At 40.4% G+C, this 25,821-nt stretch overlaps 3 protein-coding genes across 5 annotated transcripts; all 3 read right to left on the bottom strand.

Moving 5' to 3' along the window:
* Positions 1-146: 146 nt before the first annotated feature.
* Positions 147-1,622, bottom strand: LOC106094916 (uncharacterized protein K02A2.6-like). The gene is made up of 2 exons (XM_013262154.2): positions 1,052-1,622; positions 147-1,015 (listed from the first exon to the last, which is right to left on the bottom strand). The coding sequence occupies exons 1-2, from the start codon at positions 1,620-1,622 to the stop codon at positions 816-818; spliced, it is 771 nt and encodes a 256-aa protein (XP_013117608.2). The 3' UTR covers positions 147-815.
* On the bottom strand, positions 147-22,025 carry LOC106094915 (N-acetylgalactosaminyltransferase 6). Of its 3 annotated transcripts, none has more exons than XM_013262150.2 (4): positions 21,886-22,025; positions 14,409-15,096; positions 4,182-4,950; positions 147-4,118 (listed from the first exon to the last, which is right to left on the bottom strand). In XM_013262150.2, the coding sequence occupies exons 2-4, from the start codon at positions 14,975-14,977 to the stop codon at positions 3,447-3,449; spliced, it is 2,010 nt and encodes a 669-aa protein (XP_013117604.1). In that variant the 5' UTR covers positions 14,978-15,096; positions 21,886-22,025; the 3' UTR covers positions 147-3,446. The 3 variants fall into 3 exon arrangements, with proteins under 3 accessions (XP_013117604.1, XP_013117607.1, XP_013117605.1); XM_013262153.2 differs by lacking the exon at positions 21,886-22,025 and adding an exon at positions 21,769-21,854; XM_013262151.2 differs by lacking the exon at positions 21,886-22,025 and adding an exon at positions 21,394-21,643.
* LOC131997121 (uncharacterized) lies at positions 16,755-25,532 on the bottom strand. Its single transcript, XM_059367491.1, has 2 exons — positions 24,425-25,532; positions 16,755-16,846 (listed from the first exon to the last, which is right to left on the bottom strand). Exons 1-2 carry the CDS (start codon positions 25,530-25,532, stop codon positions 16,755-16,757), a joined length of 1,200 nt encoding a protein of 399 aa, XP_059223474.1.
* Positions 25,533-25,821: the final 289 nt, after the last annotated feature.

Genomic DNA, 25,821 nt, shown 5'->3' with positions numbered 1-25,821 from the left:
TTTTTTCCAAACAACAACATCTGGCTCTCATAGAGGATGAGGATGTACATATATATGTACATATTAATTTATTAAATCATAGGAATTTATTATTACAATTTTACTCACCCTGCAATATATTCTAATAGCAAAACGAAAATGTGATATATCTTGCCTTATATATGTATTTGAAAGTTCGATAGTTCATACACACGATCTGTGATACCTTACTACATTTATTATTTGGTTAAACCATTCCGATCTGTTCGATATAGTGATTAACAGACTTATTGTTATTTCGTTTTAGATGTTTTTTAATTTTAAGATTATTTATTATTTAACAGAAAATCAAGCTCTGTTAGAGACAGTGAGGACCGGGAGCAAGTCTTCTATTTACAAAATTCATTTGTTATGATTTTTCATTCATATACACAACTTCATGTTAAGCAAGTAGCAAATAAGACAAATAATCGTGTATTAGAACCAAACAACAATAGTTCTTAGTATATTATATTGTTATCGATAAGTACATTCCAGTATTCCAATGTAATCGAAAAAGAAAAGACTCAATAAATACTACTACTACTATAGTCCACAATCTTGGATATTTCGCCTATTGTGACTTCCGTTGAAAATGTTGCCAATAATTAGATTTTATTAGCATTTGCATCATTTGCCGTGTCTTGTCGTAGTGAATGCTTCTGGCTCTCCGATAAATTTCCACGTCGAGATTGAAATAATCGTTATGTCAGAGGCCGTGTCCACCTGTGATTTTACTTGTTTTGCATTCATACTCACGGTGACGTATTTTCTTAATTTCTTGAATTGAACTTGATTTACAGGAAACACTGATTTTGCACTGAATCTTGTTTTGTTGTTGTTGTTGCTGCTGTTGGAATTTTGATGCTTTGTTTTGTTAGTCGTTGAGTTTGAATCATGACTGGCTTTGCTCTTTTGTTGGTTTGATTTGCTCTGACGCCTTTGTTAGCGCTGTTGCTAAAACCATCTTTGTGTCCAATCAGTTGACATGTTGGACATTTCTTATTGGAGTATGGACAATGTTTAGCATAACGCAACTCTCCACAATACCAACAAGAAGTTTTCGGTACTTTCTGTTTCTGTTTGTGCTTACCAATTCTGTTACACTGTTTCGGTTTCTCTTCGATTAACGCTGTGTCAATTTTCAGCTTTTCCAATTTGACCATTTCATTGCTGTCGTTTAGGTGTCTTAACAAACGGATTCTGATTTCACCGTCATCGGATGATTTAAGACCAAGTATAAAAATTAAGCACTTGAACTGATCTGCGTTTAGTTCATCTAATTTAAGAAGTTCACATTGATGATTAACTCGACTTGCGTACTCCTTGAAATCTTCGTTTTCCGTCTTCGATATTTGAAGGCACTTGTAACGTTGACTTACTTGTGTTTCGGTTCTGCCAAACAGTTTGGAAAGATGCTTGAGTGTGTCTTCCATAGAAAGTTCATGGGGTTGTCTTGGTAAAACGTTCATGAATGTGATTAGACATTTTTCTCCATAAGAGACCAACTTTGTCTGCATCGTCCAGAGCACTGGCTTATCTTTCAAAGATGTGTCTGTAACGATTGTACCAAGAATCGAATAATAAACCACTATCAGGCTCATAGTTAAACTCCATCATGGAGTTAGCTAAAGATTCCATGAGTTGAGCTTTTGCCACTGGTGATTCCTTAATTGGAATTGATGACGTGACTGTGTTCGCATCTGTGTTTTGGTTTGCAATGAGTAGTGTGAGTTTAACTAACAAATCATGTTGACTTGAAAGTAATTTCACAATATTTGCATCTTCCGACAATTCTAGACTGTTCTAGTGTCTGCTTGTATTTGCAATGCTGCAAATATGTATGTTGACTTGCCACAGTTGTTATGGTGTGTGTGTGTGTTGGTGGTTGATGAAATACCTGCCATCAAATTGTTTTGGGTAGGCTGCTGATAATTTGCAATTTTTCCTGATGAAAATCCACTGAAATTTGTTTACCACAACTGCCACTGTGTATGTGCTGATCAATTTGTAATTCCTCTGTTGACAATTCCAGTCACCACAATTGTTATTGTTTGTGCGATTGTATGCTTGCACCTTCCTGTTGTTTTTTTTGGAAAATTCCTCGTCAAATTCTCGTCGCCACAATTGTTATTGTGGTTGCAGTGGTTCTTTCAACAAATCCTCGTCGCCGCAATCGTTATTGTGGTTGCAGTGGTTCTTTCAACAAATCCTCGTCGCCACAATTGTTATGTTATTACGAGATGGTCGATCAATAAAAAGTCGATGTTTAAAACATAACAATCAATTTATTTAATTAAACAATACTTTAAATGATATTAATGAAAAATAAAAGCTAATTAAGCAAGTATGATGAAATTGTCTTTAAAAGATGTGTATTGGTTGACGGTTACAACTTGACTCAGCGTGTGTGCAGAAATACAAAAACTGTTGAACCAAGTGCGCTGCCATGAAGTTGCCTGATTATTACAATAAAACAGAAGATTGTTAGGGTTACCGTAACAATGGTACTTTTACGAAATATATATGGAAGTAGATAACATACTCGCTGACCAAAGCTTTGACTCAGCTTCAAAATGATGAAAAAAGAAGCGCAACGGCCCAACTAGTTGAAATTGGGCTTAGCTCAATTTCATAGCAGCGATGGAAAATGAAACATGTCGAAATAGTCATACATTGCATTATAAATCTATTCATTGCTTTATTTGGGACATTCGTCATATAATATATAACAATTTAACTAAATTAATTGCAAATGGCATGCTTCCGTATATTTATTTGATAAAGTATAGGAATTTTATTTATGTATGTATACTTAGCTTAAGTATTGGCATTCTCGGAATAGAGTATATAATAACTTCATATAAAATCTTATAAGTGTCACATTGCAAACACTTAAATTTGTGCACATAACTTATTTACATTTTGGAAATAATTTATTTATCAATTATGGTTATAATTGAAATGTGGTTTTATATAATCAAGGAATGTCGGAAATCCGGTCATAATGCTTAACGTACACAACACCCAACTTTTTCTTCGGCCGCCTTAAAATTTTGAATTAAAACGCCCAATAAAAAGTTGACACGAAGCTTACAATTGGATGTTCGAACCCCTTAGAATGTCTTTTCAATCATTATTAGAGCTAGAAACTGTCAAAAGGTCTAAAAGCTTTCTAAGAGCGATCATCACCCACAACCAATTATTCAGCGTTCGGACCGCGCAAAATAAAAATGGGGTTTATGAACGTTTACCGGAATCTGGCATATTATTTATATTCATTTTAAGTACATAGAATATAAACACGAAGGTATTTATTCGTTACGAGACAGGGATACTTTATGGCGCCGCTTCTTTTAATTATATCAGAGAATAATATGTATATAAAACTTTCACAAACATATCTAAGTAATTATTAATAACTGATTTCAATGAGTGGCGGGAATTTCATCCCAAAAAGAGTCTAAGGCAGTATTATTGACTACACCAAAACGCCACTGCATATTAAGATTGTCTTCATCGCATATGTTTACGTAAAGCTTTCGGTTTTTTGGAGATGCCTCTAAGCAACGTTTATTGCTGCCGTGATTGCGACCATGAACTAACCAATTATGCTCCCTATCGTATGACCAGAACTGATTTCCACCCTGACCATGACAATCCCATAGCCAGACTGGGGCGTTTTTGTGTGTTTGCTGCACATCTAGACAGTCTAATTTACGCCGCAAACGAAGATCACGATGCCAACTCAGAGCCCAATTTTGATTGCGCTGGGGTCTCTTGATATCCTCGTGACATGGGTACAAACCAATTTCTGAGTGCCTAGGCTTGCTTAACGTGTCCACGCACAATGTTGGAGCACCTACATTTTGTATACCACCATATGCATAATCGGCCGGTTCTACAGCGGGATAGACTTTCATCAAATCAAAGGCAACGTTTTCCATAAACCATTTAAACGATTTGCAGTGGAGCTTCTTACGAATTGCTTTCTGTTTTGTAAGGTCTCCAGCATCCAAACCTTCATAGATGCCCTGGCCATGTTCATACAAGTAGTTCTTGTACTCATCCATCCAAACTTCGGCAACACGTTTATAGTTCTTAAATGAGAAAAAAAAACTATTTAGAATGCTAGTCATATATGAAACAATATTGCTACATACCCTGTGCACATAGTCACCTTTTCGTGGACTGGGAGCACTGTTGCGTGGACCACGGTATATATGAGCTATGCGAGAACATGGCGCGTCATACATTTCGCCACCACACATCCATATCTTAAAGCTCAATTCATACTGTTCTCCACCCCAAATATCAAGACCCTCATCGTAACCACCTAATTCAAAGAAAAATTCCCTTGATATGGCGAAGAGACCACCAGCCATAACAGGACTTTTAAATGGTTTAGTCCGATCCACTAGATCCTCTGGTAGCAATGGCAATCGTTTATAATAGAATTCCCAGTCAAACGCGCCCCGAGCTCCCTCATCCTGAGCACGGTACTCAAAGTTGGAGTGGTCGATAACGTCAATAAAAGGACACACCGCTGTGCGTTTATTCATTGTTATTGGTTCCAATAGTGGTGGTAGCCAGTTATAATTTGCTTCTATGTGCGAATCCAAAAATATCAACACCTCAGCTGTAGCTTTGCGTGCCCCTGCCATTCTTGCCCCAATTAGACCAGTGCGTTTTTTTAAGCGTATAATTTGTACCAAATTTGGAAAATTTTCTGCTACGTACTGATCTAATTGTTTAAATAGATATTCACGGTCACTGAAGTCATCTACTAATATAATCTCTTTTAGTAGTTCCGGCGGCGATCGATTTACCAAGCTATGGACTGAACGTACCAGCACACTGAAGTGTTCATTGTAGTATGGTATTACGACACTTACAGTCAATAGTTCTGCAGCATAATGTTTTTTTCGGCAACTGGAATAGAGAGGGATACTTTAAATTAATTGTGTTTGTGGCAGAATACCTTAAGTTTCTTAATTTATGACGGCTCTCGCAACAGCGATAGCCGTTGCCATTGTCTAGCGTTTGACGTCATCAATACAACTTCCAACAGATGCACAGAATCATGTGTATACCAAGGGAGTAGTGTAATTGTGTAGACAAAAAGACTTCCATTACACAAAAACACATGCATTGGGAAAAGTACAGCTAATAGATAGGGTTGTCGAGCGTGGTTAATGTGGTATTTATATAATAGAGTTTTTATACCCACCACCGTAGGATAGGGGGTATATTTATTTAGTCATTCCGTTTGCAATACATCGAAATATCAATTTCCGACCCTACAAAGTATATATATATATCGGATCGTCGTAGAATTCTAATTTCTAAAAGCTTTATTTATCACCCGATTGCGCTGAAATTTGAAACAATGAGTAGCTTTAGGCCACCCAACATCGGACCAAAAACATGATCGGAATATATTTAGATATAGCTGCCATATAGACCGATCTGCCGATAAAGGGTCTAAAGCCCATAAAAGCTTTATTTATTACCCGAATTCGTAGAAATTTAAAACAGTGAGTTGCTTTGAGCCTCTTGATATCCGAGCTTAATATGGTTGAGGTCGGACTATATTAAGATATAGCTGCCATATAGACGGATCTGCCTATAAAGGGTCTGATTATTTTTTCCGATTTCGCTGAAATTTGAAACAGTGGGTAATTTTAGTTCTCCTGACACCCGTCCCAAATATGGTTCGCATCGGACTATATTTAGATATAGCTGCCATACAGACCAATCTGTTGATAAAGAGTATAACGCACATAAAAGCTTTATTTTTAATTCGATTTCGCTGAAATTTGAAACAGTGAGTAGCTTTAGGCCACCCGCCATTTGACCCAAATATGGTAAAGATCGGAATGTATTTAGATATAGCTGTCATATAGACCAATATGCGGATTAAGGGTCTGAAGCTCATGAAGCTTTATTTATTGCCCGATGCAGAATTTGTGTGCATAAGTTATCCAATTTTCACTGGATTGTGACGAAAGGGGGTTTACATATGTACCCGAGGTGGTGGGTATTCAAAGTTCGGCCTGGCCGAACTTAATGCTTTTTTACTTGATTTTTATGATGTTTGACAGCATTCCGCCCGAAAAGCTAAACTGAATACTCAGCTAAATGCATTAAAATGTCCTAAGCGAAATTGTCGGTTTGCTTTGTGTTACAGGGTGACATTGAAGTATCACACATCGTGTGATACGTACGAACATTGAACAATGGATTTTCCAATAAATATGCAACTCTTTAGATTAAAGCGAGCTCTTATTATATCGAACATATGTACATAAAGACAAATGTCTTTAAAAAAATGCAATACATGCGAATGCTTGCCGATTAGAGCGCATTCTATTCGTATTTGACGTATATAAGGAAAGTCGTATGTATACAGAAGGTGACAGCACATATCCAACGCAAATATCCTGTGATAGCAGGTCTAATTATGCTAGATTTATGTTTTTTTAGTGAATACATACATTTGAACGTATGGACATACAACTGAGCTTTTTTACATGTCTAATTTTTGAAAATTTTTACATCATTGGATCACTCCTGATTTTTAATAACTACACAGAACAAAATTTGCAGAAATTAAAAATTTTTGAAAATAAAATCGTTGAAAATTGCTAATCATTCAGCAATTTTCAATTAAAAGATTAACTGATTCAATTATATTTTTTATTTGAATTTGAAAAAAATTTCAATCACAATTGTTATTAAAATTTTTATAATTTTCAATTAAAAAATTAAAAATTAATCACGATCGTGATTGAAAATATGTATTATCTTCTTCAATTAAAAAATTTTCGTTTCTTATATTTTTATCATAATAATTAAAGCACTGCAAAAGCTGTCATGATGACTAGAGATGTGCGTGTGGGAGATTTTTCACTCACGCTCCCTTTTATGTCGACCCATTTTCACGCACGCTCACAAGACGAAAATTTTACTCATGCAGACACTTACGACGTAAGAGGCAATCACGACTCACGGGGCGCTCACCACTCACGAGGCCCTAACGAGAAAATTACGAATCACGGAAAACTCACGATTACGAGAAAATCATGACTCACGAAACACGGTTAAACAAATATTTTTCCATGAAGCGAATAATATTTTTTTCCATGGGTCTCAAACCATACAGCATTTGAACGTACGAATTTTAATGTATAAAATGTATCAGCCCAGCATAACCACTTGTTTGCTCTGTAGACAGATTCGTACACTCAAATACTTATGATTTGAGAGCATGCGAAAAATTTTGATTTTTCATTATTTTTTACACTTTAAGACTGGTACTATATTTGCTTTTCGCAATATTTTTCGCCGATTACTATTTTCAGATAATAAATTTTAAAGCAAAAAAGGTTGGTGATTTCATTCAGAAGGACATACCCTCATTACTTATAGTAAAATTTTAATAAAACTATTGTTGTTCTAGCAGTGTGTTGTACACTGAGGCGGCAGCCCTTGTAGATGAAAGACTCCATCGGGCCAATCCGGTACGTACAACCGGGTGCGATGGGATTGAATAAAATTGTTATTTTGTCACTATTATTTCTGTAGTGTTTCCAAGCTTTAGCGGCGAAAAACGAACATAGTACCAGCCATTAGTCGTGATTTTCTTGTGAGTCGTGAGTGTATCGTGAGTCATGATTGTCTGGCTAGTAATTATTTTCTCGTGATTAGTGTCGTGAGCATGATTTCACTCATAACGATCACGCAAGAACACGTGATTTCGATTTGGATCTCAGTCGAGAATCATGTGACTCACGCGTGACACGACAACTCACGACTTATGTGCAAACATGAGAACAGCAGCAAGCCCACTTGAAAATACGTCACATGAAATTAATTTGTGTGCTTTGTAATGGCTTGGGTAAAGAAAAAATTTGAAGTTAATCTGTCACTTTTGAACAGACTGAGACAGGCAGCACGTACGTCATTGATAAAAATAATTCTGATCCGAAATTAAAAAACAACGGAGTATATTTACGCCGCTCAATAAAACTAGATGTCACATTCCTCTGCTTACTTTGGCTTCATATGGCACTCATCTGAGTGGTGTTCATTTGCGAACAACACACGATGTCCGTCGACCAAATTGAAAATCATATCCACGGAACGATTACTAAAACATGCGCGCATATCTCACTCTATTGTATTTGTGCGTATGTTTCTAGCTAATTTGGCCAAAGTGCCAAAATTGGGTCTCATGCACTTCTCTGGGACACACCCCTAATGATGACTACAATCTCCACAAAAAAACTAGAGGAAGCATCAGGAATATATAGAATTTCTCCACCAGATATTCTATCTAATAAAAACATCATTGACGTGTTCTAGATAGCAGAAAGAAATTTGATTTAGAAAAAGTTGGTAACAATGATGTTTACAGATGACAAGAACAAAACCAGATGAATTGTGCCCATCTACTGCAATATGGTTGTATTTTAATTCTTAATAAAATTATTTATTATGGTGAATCAATACATGAAACATGAAGGCTGAATTTCTCAAGATCTTCAAGATTAAACTGCATTACACCAATTAGATATAGATACCTATACCTATTTTTAATATAACTAAATTTTCTGTTCTAGCCAGTGATAGCAAAGTGGTAGACCTCTTCACGTCTAGATTAGGTCACATAATTTTGGAATGCTCACAACCTAAATCTAATAAGAAATTAAGTTAATAGCACTAAATGTGCCTTTATTATTAAAAACAAAGCGAACAAGTTTATTCCATCTATATTGTTGTTGTAACTACATTTTCATGTGGAGGTGGCGATCCTCATCAAGCTCCTGTAGGTGAGCAAGCTAGTTCCGGTCCAAAGGATCGATCGCCGCGGGAGCAGGGTGGCCATTGGTTATTTAATGGTGCCAATAACTCGCCTTGTCATATCGAGGATCGTAGGCACTCAGTATTTGTGCAAGAGCTGGTGCCACCCGACCTCTCACTGAGACTCACCGCTCGATGCCGCTGATTGTCCGCGACTGCAGCTACAGCTACTCCGGATGGAGCATTCCACTATCCGCAACCTGTGAACGCGCCCGGTAGCTTGTAGCTAAGCTTCTTGTGACAGCAACGAACACCACACAGATCATACCTCAATGTTCCAGCTTGTGTGGTGCTCAAAGCTATCCCGTGCCGAGCAGCTACCTTTATTACTATTGTATCCTTTATCTCAAATACCAGTGTAAGTCACATACTGTAATTAAAAGATGTAAATCTTGTTGTATGTGAATCTATAAATAAATACAAATATCTTTAGCCCAACAGTCGGAAAATTTAGCATACACGAAAAAACTTCCAGCAAAGAACGTAGTAGTTAGCAGCAAAAAAGTCTCCCCCAAGGAACCCAAGGTAAGACCAGAAGTGCCAAAAGGCTACTGAAGTCAAGAATGCGGCATACAGGGACAAAATGAGAGAGGAGAAACGTCACGTTCGCAGGAAAAAGATTGAAATGGGAAGACGTGAGTGAAGGAATTGAGATGTACAGGAGTCAGAATGAAGTCCGGAAATTCTGCCAAAGAATTAAACGTCAAACCGATGGCTTTGGTGCAGGCACATCCTCCTGCAGAGACAAAGAAGGAAATATGGAAAGAACATTTTTCACAACTGCTAGAGTCCGACGTTGGCGGCGAAGAGGTTACCACAGACCAATCCCTGTTGTTGGCTGAACTGTTTAAGATCGGAGGCGACACGCTGATGAGGCGTATGCATCAGCTCGTCTGCGCAATCTGGCTAGAGATAGCATACCCGATGATTGGAATCTCAGCACACTATTTCCCGTACACAAGAAAGGGTACAAGACGGTATGTGACAACTACCGAAAATAAATCTCCCCCTCATTACATACAAGATACTATTGAGCGTACTGTGTGAAAGATTAAAATCTTAAGTCAACGAAATAATTGGGCACTATCAGTGTGGATTTAGACCTGGTAAATCCACCATAGACCAGATATTTGTACTGCCTCAAATCCTGGAAAAGATCCGAGAAGGACAAATCAACTCTTACCACCTTTTCGTTGACTACAAAGGCGACTTCGACAGCCATATACGTTCAAATGTATTTCATGCCATGTCTGCAAAACTGATTCGACTTTGCGGGATGTCGCTTGCTGATACACGCTTCTCAGTTAAAATAGGAAAGACCTTTTCGAAACGTTTAATACCAAACGAGGTTTCAAACAAGGAGAAAGGTCATCGTGTGATCTCTTTAATATCCTTCTGGAGAAGATTATACGAGAAGCAGGTGTGAATAGGCATGGCACACTATTCTTAAGAGAACATTTCGTCCCCATACCGCCAAAAAGGTGTAAGTGCCAAATTTTTGGAATTTTCAAAAACCATTTTAATTTTGGTAGATAAATTCTGTGACAACGGAGGGCACCTACATTATTTTCGACAGACACAAGTACCTCAAACAAATTAAGCAACAATTGCAAAAAATATGTAAGTTATAAAATATAAACGTTTTTTATTTGGAAGTAGAGTACGAATCGGTGGTTTAAAAGTGGGGCTAAGTATGAGGGGCGCTCACCCTGGCCTACCGGATTCAAATTCATAGCAATCGGATAATAAATGCGGCTTTTATGAGCTTTAGACCTTAAATCGGGAGGTTGGTCTATAAGACAGCTATATCCAAATATGGTCGGATATGGACGAAAATTTGCATAAATGTGTAGGTGTCTAAAATAACTCTCTGTTCCAAATTGCATTGAAATCAGATTTTAATTGAGACCTTCAGCCTCACAAACAATGGTATTATTGGGTTGCCCAAAAAGTAATTGAGGATTTTTTAAAAGAAAGTAAATGCATTTTTAATAAGACTTAGAATGAACTTTAATCAAATATACTTTTTTTACACTTTTTTCCAAAGCTAAAAGTAACAGCTGATAACTGACAGAAGAAAGAATGCAATTACAGAGTCACAAGCTGTGAAAAAATTTGTCAACGCCGACTATATGAAAAATCCGCAATTACTTTTTGGGCAACCCAATAATTACATTTACCTCTAAATTACTTAAAACGAGGTCATTTATGTGACAGCGAAAAAGATGCAAATTCCATAAATACCGTTACCTTTATTTAAATGCACAAAATTGTTTTAACCACTATATGCATCAGCCAAAAAAGTCATACATATGTAAAAATCATATTTCAATTTAAGATATGCTATGAATTATTAAATAAAAACCTCCTCTTGTAAAGTTTTGATTTTGGCACTAACATCTTTTTGGCGGTTAGGGGACGATATGCTACCCGCCTATGCCCACGACATTGATATTATGGGTCGGTCACCAGAAGAAGCAGGTTAGGTTTAAGTGGCAGTCTGCCATCAGACTCACTTAGATGTTTTCCCATGTCCCAATCGTGTGGTGCTCCTGTGGCTTTTACTCTGTAGAAGAGTTTTCTGCAGTCCTTCCTTAGACCAACCAACTCTGGGATCCACCATGGCGGTCGATGTTTGCCCCTTGGCTTAGCACTAGGACATGCTGACACAAGCGAACAATTAAGGGCCTTCGTTATCCTCTTGAGAACTATGTCTATATCCTCCGTAGTTTCCACTGCCTTTTCTGGTCTTGAAGGGATAGACGTGCAGAATTTTTGCCTTTTTTCTGTTTAGCCCAGGGACCACTTCTGCAATACTTTCTCCAAGGCTGAAACTAATATAACGATGATCAGATGATCATGATGATCAGAGATGACAACACATTCCAGTCGCATTTTCTTCCACTTTTATCTTCCGATACAAAGTTAATGTCTAGCACCTCCTGCCTGTTCCTGGTAATAAATGTCGGTTTATCCCCTTTATTATAAATCGCCAGATTGCAACTTTTAATATATTCAATAAGCAGCTCACCCCATTCGATGACATCCGAACTTACCCATATCTGGTGATGTGCATTAGCATCACTTCCTACAATGAGGCTTTTCTTTCCTACAGAAGCGGCTTCAACCAGCGACTTAAGGTTTGAAGGCGGCATCTCTGAATCGTGTGCCATATATTGGGAAGCCAGCCAGTAATGAGCCATTATCCACACACCTATGGTTCCTGGATAAGAACCACGTTAAATCCCCCTGCCATCAGGAGGAACTTTAGTGCCGCCGAAGCGGAATTACAATGGTGGAGATTTATCTGTAGAAACCGAACCATAGTCAGGATTCCGAACTTCAACCACTGTTGTGTTAGCCTCATCTTCTGATCCCACCAGGAGTTGGTTACAACTTGTCATGATGAGCTTCCGAACGCATCGAGGGACAGGTGAGAAAGCTGTGGAACCACTCTCCCTCAGGACACTGGACACTTGCGGTGTGGACGATTTCTCCTTAGATGTTTCACTAATTGCTGATGTCGTAGTACTTTCTGAGTTCCGTGCTTCCCCGGTGGCGCACACTTTGAGCCCAGTCCAACTTTGTGACACACACACACAGTGCTTGTCGGGTCCTGTTTCGATGCCCTCCCCTCCTATCTCGTTCGTGGCAGGGGGATTTTCAGTCTCCTGCAATCCGTCAGACTTTAGCTATGTTTTCGATAGTTCCTCCGGTAAGTGTTCAGCAACAACTGCTGAGTCGTCTCCTGATTGCCCAACCCCACAGCTTTTAAGACCTTCACAACTCCTTCAGACTTGTTAAGGTCTGCGAGTTTAGTCGGAGTTTAGTACGAATACTGCATGTCTCTGGTCACCATCCGCCTCATCCAATCTACTAATCTTCCAGTCGGTGGTTGTAGGATTGGGATTACATTCCTTCAGTTTTCCAAGTATCGATTTAGGTTCTGAGGGAATTATTGGTATCCAAGCATGCGCTATTGGTCGAGAAGGAATATCTTCCTTCTTGACTAAATCTTGTGCTGCACCTGGCCAGATCTCACCAATCTTTTTTTAGCGCACAACGATGCATTTCAATTGAACGGTTATCGCCGAAGGCAATTAGTCTGTATCGGCCCCGATACCAGCCTGAATCGTCACAAACTGGAGGAGACACAGGAAATTCCGCAAGGACATCGGAGTATACTGATGACAGTCCATTGACTATCCCACCCCAATTATTCCTAGGTATGCAGCCCTGTTCTTCTCCCGTGTCCACAATTGCCATCACCAAACTGTCCCTAGCGACATTAGCAAAGGTTCTTGGACCCATCTTACAACTGTTCGCCCTTTTAGGCATAGGTGCCCTCCAGATGACCGCAGCCTGTTGGCTGACTGTGGTGCAATTTCCGAATCTAGACGCGTAGCCTTTGGGGTAGCCTGTGCAGCGAATTCCCGATCCCAATTTAGGGAGTCTATCTCCCTGTAATTGAGTGTCTTAGGATCATTCGCACGAAGCCTCTGAAGGAGCCCGGAGCAGCCGCTCCACCAGTCGAGGTTTCAGTAGCAGAAAACATGCTACGGCCTGATACAACCACCGCAGATGTTAGGTCTTTGGAGTCCATTCTAAGCCTACTCCCGGGCTCTGGATCTGCCGCTCCACTGGAAACAGACACAGATCATCAACCGCCTAATGGTTACCTCTATCGCAGCTACCCTTGAGTGACTTAAATTTTTCTTCCAAAAATAATGACCTATTACGAATTACAGGAAAATTCTTGCGGAGTGAAATAAAAAAACGTCCACTCAACGGTTCAAACAAGAAAGAAAATGAAAAAAAATGGGAACTACAAATTTGAGAAAGCCAGCAACTTTATCTACCTCGTAGGCGTAACCGAAACAACTCTATGAGCTGATTGTCGAAGATATCATAGTTTAACGTATCAAAATACAACGGTTGCGTTGGCTAGTTAATGTTGTCATAATGAACGAAGAAGCTCCAGCAAAGAAGTCTTTTGAAGGCGACCATAATAGAATACACAAAATGGGAAGACCAAAACTCTAATGGAGTGACCAAGAAGAGAGCGACATCTCGAAACTGAGTGACAGAGATTGGAGAGGACACACAGAAGATCGAGTCGCTTGGACATCTATCCCACGTTCGGCTAGAGGAATAAATTTTATGTAATGGCCAATTACAGTAAAGTAAGGAAAAAAATAGTTTTGCTCGTTGTAAATGAAAGTTCAGCGAAGAAGTATGAACATCTAGATCGAAACACAAAAAAAAATTGTGTATATAATCATATTAGATAGTTAAAAAAAAAGTTTGCATTTTCCATTCCAGACTTTAGGAAATAGAATATAAACATTTGCGTGAAATATGAAAGGCTCATAATAATATTTTGGCTTTAAATTCTACAAATGATCAATTTGATAAATTATCCATTACCATAGATTATCGTGGTAGTTTGCAGCCAAATTTACTTACAGACTTTAATCTATTGCACTTCCGAAATAAACTCTTTTCATAACTAAAAAACTACTTACCCTTTGTTGCGAATATCTGGAACAGAGCGATTAACTGATATCATATCTGACAAATAAGCATTAAACCCATTTTCCAGAGACATTTTTCGTTCCATATCTTTTGTTGATTCGTCGTTGTTGGTAGCGCGTTTACCTTGCTCTCCAAAACCGACGCGTTTAGAATCACGCTCCATGGCTGTGTAATCATGCCAGTCTTTCTTTACATGATTTGGTGGCAGCAGTTGTTGCTGTTCCGGCTGTTCTTCTGCATGCTGAAGTTCGTCCGCATTGTGATTGTTATCTTTCCTAATTTGTGGTTGTTCCATGGGAGGAACCTTCTGTGGCCTATTGTGGTGTTTTCGTTTATTCTGCTCCTCTGGAGCTGGTACCACCGGCTCCTCATCGCCATCAATCATAGGCAAATTTTTATCGGCTTGTTGTACATATGGGACGGCATTTGGTCTTTGAATGGGGAGTTTGTTTGTATAGGGACTGGCAGACAAATATCCAGTAATTAGTATAAAAAGTGTTCCAGCAATTACAAGTAGACATGCTGTTTTAAACAACCATTTTATATTTGGTCGTCTCATTTCATTTAATAACTTTTAAGAGGTTTACCGCTTCATCAAGTCGTAAGTATTGAACGAGTCACGTTGTTGAATATATGGAATATATTCTCTCTTCCTTTCCCCCTCCCAAAGCATCAACACTGAAATAAAAACGAAGTTGTTTGTTAAAAAATATTTGCGATTTTCAGCTTTCCGTTGCCAAATAAATTACAATACAATTATTTTCATTCGATTTCTCAATCAAAATTTTAACCCGTATAATTGTTTTCCCCTTTTGTTTTAAAAAGAAATTTTATTGCTCTATCGTTATAAACCGCAAAGATAGTGGTAATATTTAGTAAAAAAAAAAGATTCAGGTCTTACATATATTGTCCATGAGTGTATCTGGAAGCCTATACGGCCATTTTACGTAAAAAACGGCCTGACGCAAGGGTAATTTCTATTCCAGACCTTGGAAAGCGTTCCATACGAAGGCACAAGATTTTCCTCCATTAGTCTGTCATCCTTATTGTTGCAAACTGTCGGTTGAGAGCTACATATCAGTTTTCAGTTTCTTTATGATTTCATACTAGAGGCCACCGTAGCGCAGAGGTTAGCGTGTGGCTATGACACTGAACGCTTGTGTTAGAATCCTGGCAAGAACATCAGAAAACTTTCAGCAATGGTTATCACCTCCTACTTTTGGCGACATTTGTGAGGTACTATACCATGCATAGAAACCATGTAAAAACTTCTCTCCAAAAAAAAAGAGTCGCTCTGCGGCACGCAGTTCGGACTCGGCTATAAAAAGGAGGCCTCTTATCATTGAGGTTGAACTTGCATTGGGCAGCACTCATTGATATATGAGAAGTTGCCCCTGTTCCTTAATGAAATGTTCTTCTGCAAATTTACAATAACATACTAGACGGGACAGCCATGAGCACCCAACGGACTGGATCTGGTTCAAGAAGCTCCGATCTATATGGTGTTCATCGTTATCACAAGATGCTTTGTGGAATGCTCCATACGGAGTAACTGTTATTGTAGTCGTGGACAATGAGCGGCATCAAGTGGAGAGTCTGAGTGAGATGCCCGGCAGAACCGGCTCTTACTTAAATACTGAGTACCTATGATGCTCGATATGACAAGGAGAGTTTTTGGCGCCTTTAAATAACCAATGGCCATCACGTTCCCGCGGCCCGGTAGGGAATAGCTGTGAGCACCACACATGCCGGAACATTGAGGTCCGATCAGTGTGGTGTTCATTGCTGTGGTGATAAGCTTAGCTGCGAGCTACCGGGCGCGTCACCAGGTTACGGATAGTGGAATCCCCCATACGGTGTAGCTGCAACGGCAGTCGCGGACAATCAACGGTATTAAGCGAAGAGTTTCAGTGAGAGGTCGGGCGGCACCGGCTCTTGCACAAATACTGAGTTCTTATGATGCTCGATATGACAAGGCGAGTTAGTGGCGCCTTTAAATAACCAATGGCCAATCTGTTCCCGCGGCGATTGGTCCTTTGGATCGTAATAAGCTTGCTCACCTACAGGAGCTTGAAGAGGATCCCCACCTCCACATGAAAATGTGGCTATACCAACAACATTCCCGCGGCGATCGGTCTTATGGACCGGAACAAACTTGCTAACCTAAAGGAGGTTGAGAGGTTTGTCATATAGACGTAAATGTGGCTACAACACAACAACACCAACACCAACAACAACTTTTAAATAAGAAATTGTGATCAAAAACTACAAAATTGCTTCATAGATTTTAATGAAACTTGAAGCAGTAAGCAGCTTTTAGTGCATATGAGCTCTCTTTACATAAGCAGAAATGCAAACAGAGCACGAACATTATTCAAAGGAGCTGAGGCAATAGTTCGATGAGGTCCTGTTATCGCTTGGCATTTGCCTAAAACAGAAACACAAACCAATTTAAATGCTTAGTTCAAGTTATAACGATTTTAAACGAGACATTTGTTTACCAAATCGTAGTCAAACAAATATCTTAAATAATATTTGTCAAAAAGTTATTAACCAGTTAAGCCACAAGTAAAAACAAATTTGAATTTTATTTTCATAAACTAATTTTTTTTTTCGAACCATTTTGGCACTGATGTTGTAGCAGTTTATTGTGTTCTATCTTTCGTCTGCTTGATTCTGTTGAGTGTCAAGACGCAGAAACTCTGCCACTAAGGTGGGGTGCGTCCACAGGGATCTGGGTCTGAGTCGATTAGATCTGGCCGGGCAGTTAAACAGGTGACGTGTATCGTGCGCTCCCTGGTCACAGTCGGGACATACATCTTGCACATCGGCATCAATACTGGCTATGTAGGAGTTGAGGCGGCTGCATCTGTCGGAACGTAATTGAACCAGAACCACTCTGGTTTGCCGGGGAAGGTTAATTTCTTCAGGTGCAATGGGAGACGGTCGTTCTCCAAGGACTACATTCACCCAGTAGCCATTTACCGCATCTGTTACCGTGTCTGCATGAATTTTGTCTAGACCTGCTTGAGACGCCGCTTGATCTAGAGGTTCTCTCTTGTAGCGCTGAACCTCACGCTCTAGATCATGTAAATCTACCTTAAGGCTTCTGGGCGGTGTATATCTGTCCACAAGTAGCGCTGAACCTCACGCTCTAGATCATGCGATAACAGTCCAAGAGGTATTGCTTGGACAGCATATAGTTATGTCTTCGCACTGGTAGGATCTTTGTCTCCTGATGGAGGTGGTCCACAAGAGAACTGAGGAGACAGCCCGTCGCAGTTCGGAGGGCGGCATTCTGACAGATGTGAATATTATTCCACTGCATGTCACAAAGTTGACGAAACCACACTAGCGCTGCCTGCATAACTTACCACAGACTGGTCAATTGCTTTGTACGTAGTCAACAAGGTTTCTTTGTTGTTGTTGTTGTAGCAGTTTATTGTGTACTATCTTTCGTCTGCTTGATTCTAAGGTTTCTTTGTCTGCACCCCAAGTGCTGCCAACAAGTGACTTAAGGACCTTGTTTCTACTTTTGACTTTATCGCAAAGTGGGGAAAATGTGTGAGAGCTGTCAAATGTGACGCCAAGTATTTTGGGACACTTGATGGTCGGAATCATTTCTTCATCGACCATCACAGTCAGCTCAGTATTCACCTCACGCGTATTTGTAGTGAACATTGTGGCTGAAGATTTGGTGGCAGATATCTCCAGATTTCTTGCAGCAAAATACGAGGCAAGTTCGTTGAGGTAGACGTTCAACCTATCGCAGATGTCAACAAAGGGTGGTGGCCTGATGCCATGATCGTACCATCGTCCGAATATATAACGATCTCTATGCCGTCTGGAGGGGGTGGAATGGAGGATAGGTAGAGGTTGAACAGTGTCGGAGATATCACCCCACCTTGGGGATCTCCGTTTCACTCTACGGTGCTTCGACTTCTTATCCCTATATTCCACAAATGACTGGCGACCACACAGATAATTCGCAACCCAGCTTTCCAAGACTGGCTGGAGGGACGTGTTGGCGATGTCCTCAAATAATTTGGTATGGTTGACCGTGTCGAATGCCTTCGATAGGTCCAGTGCCACGAGATCGGTCTGTACGACTCCCCCAAACTCGGGTCCTTTCCAGGCTTCAATAGCGGGATCACTCTACCCACTCTATAAGAGTGTTCGAAGACAGGTTGAGTACAGCAGTAAGGTTCCCAACTCCAGGTGAATCCAGATTCTTTAACATCAATGTAGAGATTCCGCCGGGGCTCAACGCCTTAGATGATTTGGCGCCACGGATGACATTCGTAACTTCGGTAAATTTCGATGTTCATCGGCTCGGAGACCACGAATACGGCGAATGGCTCTCCTCCTTGTCCTGTCACTCTCGGGACGCAAAATAAATTGACGGTTGAACAACCTGGCGCATCTCTTCGGATCAGTCACGGTTATTTCGCCAAAAGTGACTGAGGACCTATCATCCCGTCTACCGGGGTTCGAGATTGACTTAACAGTAGACCACAGCTTGCCTACACTGGTACCTAAGTTACATTGCTCCAAGTGTTCCAGTCACAAACTCCGCTCGCTGATTCTGGGTTTAGTGGGGTCCATAGCACGAATCCCATCACGCTCGTCTGCGAGTACCACTGCTTGCGCCGGGAAATTGGGTCGCACTTGGGGTATTCGACCGGCTGGTATAAAGAGAGCGGCTGCTGCGTTAATGATGTCACGAAATTTTCTCTCGGCTAACTAATAGCACATCCGAGGGGGGTGGCAGTTCACTGAAGCGGCGAAGCCAGTCCAATCGGCCTTCATATGATTGATGAACGTCCGGCTCTCAAAGGTTATGAAGTCGGGTGGCCGGTCGATGGTAAGAATTATGGGGAGGTGGTCTGACCCCAAAGAGATGACGGCTTGCCAGGATACGTCACTCAGAAGGTCAAGGGATGCAATGGCAATGTCTGGCGAGCTGCTGCACCTTCTCTTAATCCTGAGGGGGACATCCTCATACACCGTGCAAAACGTGGAGCTTTCAATATACTCTGATAAAGCTATGCCACGCTGGTCGTTACCTAGGGGAGAATGCCATGAACTGTGATGCGCATTAAAGTCCCCTAGAACCAGACGATTATGGCCAGATACTGACCCACTTATGTCAGGGTTGTAAGCTTTGTCATTAATCGGGATACAGCTACCAACCGGTGGTATGTACACGTTGTATAGCTCTGTCTCGGCAGTACCTGGCCTGACTGCTATCCCCATGCACCCCATGGGTCTATATTGCACGGAATGGTGTATCACGAAGGCCAATCACGCACCTCCATTCCTTGAGAAAACCTTACGAAGCATATTGTATCCGTGCCAACTATGCAAGCTGCAGGTGTTGGTCAGCTTTGTCTCCTGGATCGCTGCAACCAATATGTCTTTCCGATTCATGAAATCCACAATCTCATCGATCTTGCCACGGAATCCGTTGCAGTTTAGCTGCAAAAATGATACATTTCCCGGCACTGGCCTGGCAATATTTGGGCTGGGATGCTGTCGTTGCGTATATTGCCGTACAGGAGAGGTCGTGTGGGTCACATAGTCCGACGACGAGGACGCAGAAAGCGACGATGACGACGCTTGTGACCCACTGCTGGCTATATTCGCACAGCACCTTGCAACATATCCAGTATGACTATACTCCCGTAATGAAGTGAGGCCAGAGCAAGATCCGAAATATACCCACTCCATGCACCGGTTACACCTCACCGACACCGACCGATCATGGAGGCGGTTCTGGAAAACCGAAAAGAACCAGGGTTCGGGGTTCTCTTCAATCCCGGCACGGACCAGAAGCGTGTAGAGAAGGCACTCCGGGATGTGCCTCTCCCATGACGAAAAAAGACGAACACGGTTCCATTGGGTCAATCCTGTGCGTACAACAGGCTGCCATGGGATTGGTCGCATTGCTATTTTTATTTTACTCACGCATATCTACATATCCACAATATGTGCCCACCACTGTTCTAGGGTCAGTTGGATTGGTGCGATGAAATGCATTGTGCTCGTCTGCGAGTTCCGCTCTCTGTGAACCGTCTGCTATAAAGTGAGCAGCTACTGGTGTATTCTCTGAAGTCATTCCAATCGGCTTTCTTTTGATTGATATGCGTACGGCTTTTAAAGGTATGTAGTTGGATGGTGGATCAGCCGAGAATATCGAGGTGAGGTGGTCAATTCCTAATTAAATGACGGATTGACGTATCAATTGAAAGGGTGACGTATTAATTTAACAGACCAAGCGTTATTTATTATATATATAATTATCCACAATTTTGTTGGGACATCCCCATTCATCATGCAAATAGTGAAGCTTTCGATCTGCTCTGCCAAAAGCCAATAGAGCCCAACAGCAGGAGACTGGTGTCAGGCTTAAAACCTGGGGCACAACAACCAACGTGCATAGAACCGCAATGTTGTTGGGTTGAACCACTATGCACAACCTTTTTTTGTATTAATTAGACCTGAAGGAAGTTAAAGAGATGAACAGAAAAATGTTGTTTGCCCAACGTCTTGAAAGGAATTCAAAAGTTTTATGCTGCTTATTAGGACGCCTGTCGTTTGTTTTCACAAAACTGGTTGTCGTTTTTATTTCGGTTCTATTTAGTGAAAGACAGATGTTATTAACAAACAAAGTAAATTATTTGCAGCTTAATGTATCGCATAAGATCACATTGAATGGAGGGTTTGTTTCGTTGCTACTGCCAAATGTTTTAATAGATTCGTGAGCTATAAAATATAGCATACTCAATGAATTCAATCAATAAAAATACCATACAATATTTCTTCGTTTTACCACGTCACTACTTTAGTTAACTCGAAAAGAATACATTTTTCACAAAAGGCGTCTCATTATTGTCCTATGCATAAGACATTTACCCGAATACTTCTAAGTATAGAGCAACCAACTTATACACAGGTACACACGTACATACATACGTTTCATCTTCCAACAGTATTTACACAAAACTTTTAAAAACTTGGAGCAAAAAGGATATATGCAATATAGAACATGCAAGCTGCAACAACATTTAAATTTCCAAAAAGCTAGTTGTGTATGGTAGGTTTGTTCTGGTTTTTGTCACATTCGCCACGCGTTTACTTAACATTTAGAACGTTTTTTGTGTATCACTTTTAAGTTTGTGCGATAACAAAGTTAGTATGTTGCACACGTCTACATATTACACAAAATGATTTTGGAAGTAAAGCCATTATCATCCAATGGCACGCGTAGTGTAATGTTAAGGTGAGTATTATTCTATTCAGCTTTCGGAATTGTTGCTATATGATTTTTTTGCACTAACTCAATCTTACATTCATACTACAATAGTGTTATTTATTTTAAAGAGATCCTTTGAAACCATTAGCTTATACGTCTTTTTATATGGAGATAGACAGGTGTTCACGTGAAAAGTCGAATAGAGTACCAACCATTAGTAATATGTAAAATCTGAATTTTCTTGTTATTTTGTATGCATCCAATTGACGATTGAAATACAAAATTTGATGCAAAAGTAATTCAGTCTTTGACCAGCTGTTCCTATCGTTTTAATTACACTAGACACTATGTCTTCTTCTTCTTCTTCTTCTTGGTTTCATATGCTGCGCATATGAAACATTTAATAAAAGGTGACTGAGACACCAGATCTATGATGCCACCTTTCCTGGGATCCATAGTTGGGGATTATAGTAAATTGCCGGGTTGCATTGTTGAAATTTAATGTTGTTTGATTGTTTGATAGGGTTGATTGTTGAAATTTTTAAAGTAATTTGTTGGAACGTTTATAAAATTTATAAATTGCCATGTACAGATTGCAGTCGTCCTTCTGCAATATTTCCAGACAGCTAGTTCGGTTGATTCCGATTCTTCTGGCCCTGTCAATCAGTAGGTCTCTGGCGTCTAAATCCATGTTGGGGCATTCAAATGTGAGATGGTCTATAGACTGAATAGAGCCACACTCACATAAGTCGGTATCGACTATGTTAATTCTTTTCAGATGCTCTCTGGCTAGTGTATGTCCAAATCTGAGTCTGCAAATGAGGGTTATTACACCCCTAGGTAATTTCCGATCTTTAAACCATGGCGTAGTATTCACCGTACGGGATAGAGAGTAGAGTCTGCGGCCGTGAGGGCTGTCGTCCCATTTTTGTTGCCATCGACAGATAGCATTAGCCTTGTCATATGATTTTATCTCCATATGGGGTATCGCAGGATGGTCCGTGGCATCCTCATGATTCACTGCAACAGAGTCAACGTACTCATTTCCTGGTATACCCATATGACTGGGTACCCACAGAAAAATTATCGTGTAGCCAGCCACGGCCAATTGATGTAAGAGGTGTTTTATTGACCATATGTGTGGATGTGTCCTGTTGTTTCCAAATGTATCCAAGGCCGATAACACCGACCTGCTGTCTGAGATAATAATGTATTGACCAATATCATTCACCTTTATGAATTTTAGCGACTCGACTATTGCGTACACCTCTGCAGAGAATATTGTATTAACTGGGTGTATCGAGAAGGAAGCCTCTATGTCCATATCTGGAACCCAAAATGCAAGGCCAGTCCTTTCTCGAGTCTTAGATCCGTCTGTGTATATCCTGGTATATTGTCTCCATCTATCTTCAATGATCTGGTTAAATTGCTGCAACACGATCTTCTCATCTGTGCATCCCTTTCGAACATCCATAAATTCCACCTTAGGTCTATACGTAACACTGTCGAAAGGGTGTTGATATCTAGGTATCTTTTCGTAGTCCTCGATCTTAAACTCACGAATTTTCTTTCCATATTCGGACATGAACACAGATCCCGAGAAACCGTTGTTGATATATCTCATTATATATTTTCTTGCTGGATGTGTTCTGTTAGAGATGATCTTGTTGATGTAATTATTCGCCAAAAGTCCAATTCTCTCCGGCACTGGCATGATTTTAGCTTGCTGTTCCAACGCAAGGGTGTGAGTAGAGATCATCGCTCCCAGAGCGACCCTTATGGCCTTGAATTGTACTCTTTGTAAAATAAGAGACTCGGCGGGAGAGCAATCCATTAACAACGGAGCCATGTATTCCATTCTGGGTCTTACCACTCCCTTGTAGAGTAGTAATAAATTTTGCGGATCTGCACCCCACGTAACGCCACACAATGCTCTTAAGATATTCATGAACGCAAAACAGTTTTTCTTGACATATTTGACGTGTCTGTCAAGTTTAAGGTGTGGATCCAGTATGTAACCAAGAAAACAGAATGTACTGACGAATTCGACTGAGGAACCTCCAATCAACAAACATGGATTCAATGGGCCCAAGCGCCTCCTGCCGGGTAATATCAGCATAGCCTTCGATTTACTTGGAGAGAGTGAAAGCTGCAACTCGCTCAATCTATTCTCCAAAATAAATACGTCGTGCTGTACTTTCTCAATACACCTCTCCAATGACGAGTCAGAGTAAAACACAGCTACATCATCGGCGTATCCCAAAATCTCAGATTCCAAGTTGCCAAAAAGATCATTTATGTAAACATTAAAGCTTAAAGGACTGATTACCGAGCCTTGTGGTGTTCCGGTAAATGACCTCCTCCGATAGGTCTTACCGTTCCTCTCCATAAAAAGGTCTTTATATCGTAGTAGGTTGTATAGCACCTCGCATGTATGTCCGCTAATTCCAAGTGTCCTATATCTGGATATCAATAAGTCAATGTTCACATTCTCAAAGGCGCTTTTAATATCGAGAAATAAACAAATTGTAAATTTGCCCTCCTTCCTTGCAACCTGGGCTGCCGACCAGAGGGTCACAACATTGTCGTAGGTAGATCTTCCGCGCCTAAATCCAAATTGTGAGTTATTCATCCTGGTTTCATATTCCAAATGGTGCTCGACTCTGTGACAAATCATTTTTTCGAACAACTTACGTAAACAGGACAGGACGGCTATGGACCTATATGAATCAGGTTGATCATTAGGCTTACCTCTTTTATGTATCGGTGTTATCCTATATTGCATCCATGAGACTGGAATTCGTCTGCTTCTCCACACATCGTTAAATAAGTCAAGGAGTGCATTCCTAATATCACCATCAAATTCCTTGATATGGCCATTGCGAATGCCATCAAAGCCGGGTGTGGTATCCCGAGAGGCAGCAATTACCATTTCCAACTCTGGCATTGAGAACGCGGCGTCGGGAACCTCATCTTCATAGCATGGAGAAATAAAAATAGGGCCCTGAGGACCGGCAAGTGTATCACAAAATGGATCTATACATGAATCAGGTATTGAGGGTGATTTGGGAACGTGCATGCCTCTAAATCTCTTAATGATCTTCCAAAGTTCAGTAGGTGTTATCTCTGAGTCTATACCCTCACATGTCAACTTCCAGCCACGCCTTTTCTCGGACCTGATAGTGTAAAAGTACTCTTTTTTGGATAAAGCAAATCTCTTAAAATTCTCCCTCGATGGCCTCTTCCTGAATTCGCAAACAGCTCGAATTTGTTTAGCCTTAGTCCTCTTGCAATTTAAGTTCCACCATGGCGTGTCAGGGTGATTTTTCATATCAGTCCTTGCCTTAAACTTTTCATAAAAAAGTCTAGAAAACACATCAAATTTCTCACCCTCTTGTGTCATCCTAAAAGTGTCGCTCTGAAGTATGCCCCAAACACCCTGGTTTAAGGTGTCTTTAGGGATAAAACGAGGGACACCATAAGAGATCTTTTGTTGGACCTTAGGTCTTAATTGAAGTGATACCCTTATCACACAATGCCCGCTACCTAAGGTTTCATTCATGGCTGTCCATGTTGCAATCAGAGCCAACGATGGGTTGCATAATGTAAGGTCAATCGCGGTAGGATTTGCGCAACCAAAAAACGTTTTAGATCCATCATTCAGCAGTACTATATCGTTGTCCTCTATGAATTCGACCATCATCGAACCTTTGTCGTCAATATTACGATTACCCCATATCTGGTGATGGCTGTTGAAATCTCCGCAAATTATATAGTGATCATCACTATTAACCAAAGACAACATGTGGCTAAGATCGTTCTTGTTAAAAGTGGCAGATGGTGGTATGTATGCCGACATAATTACGATGTTGCCAAAATGAGTCTCCAGTTTGCACGCGTCAATTTCCAATCTGTTGTTAGTAGTTATGATCGGGATAGCCCTGTATGTCAGTGTTCTTCGTAATAAGATGGCAACACCTCCGCCATTGGTGGTTCTGTCCCATCTTATCATGTCATATCCAGGTATTGTAAAAGCCTCATCCGGGTCTAAGAATGTCTCAGAAAGACATGCTACATCAATTTCGTGCTCCCTCAAAAATTCCATAAGTTGTGATTTCTTGTTCCTGATACTAGTGAGATTTATTTGA

Source organism: Stomoxys calcitrans, chromosome 1 (assembly GCF_963082655.1).
Source record: "Stomoxys calcitrans chromosome 1, idStoCalc2.1, whole genome shotgun sequence".
Lineage (NCBI taxonomy): Eukaryota > Metazoa > Arthropoda > Insecta > Diptera > Muscidae > Stomoxys > Stomoxys calcitrans.
The sequence above is the reverse complement of the archived record's forward strand: the minus strand, read 5'-3'. Positions and strand labels throughout refer to the sequence as shown.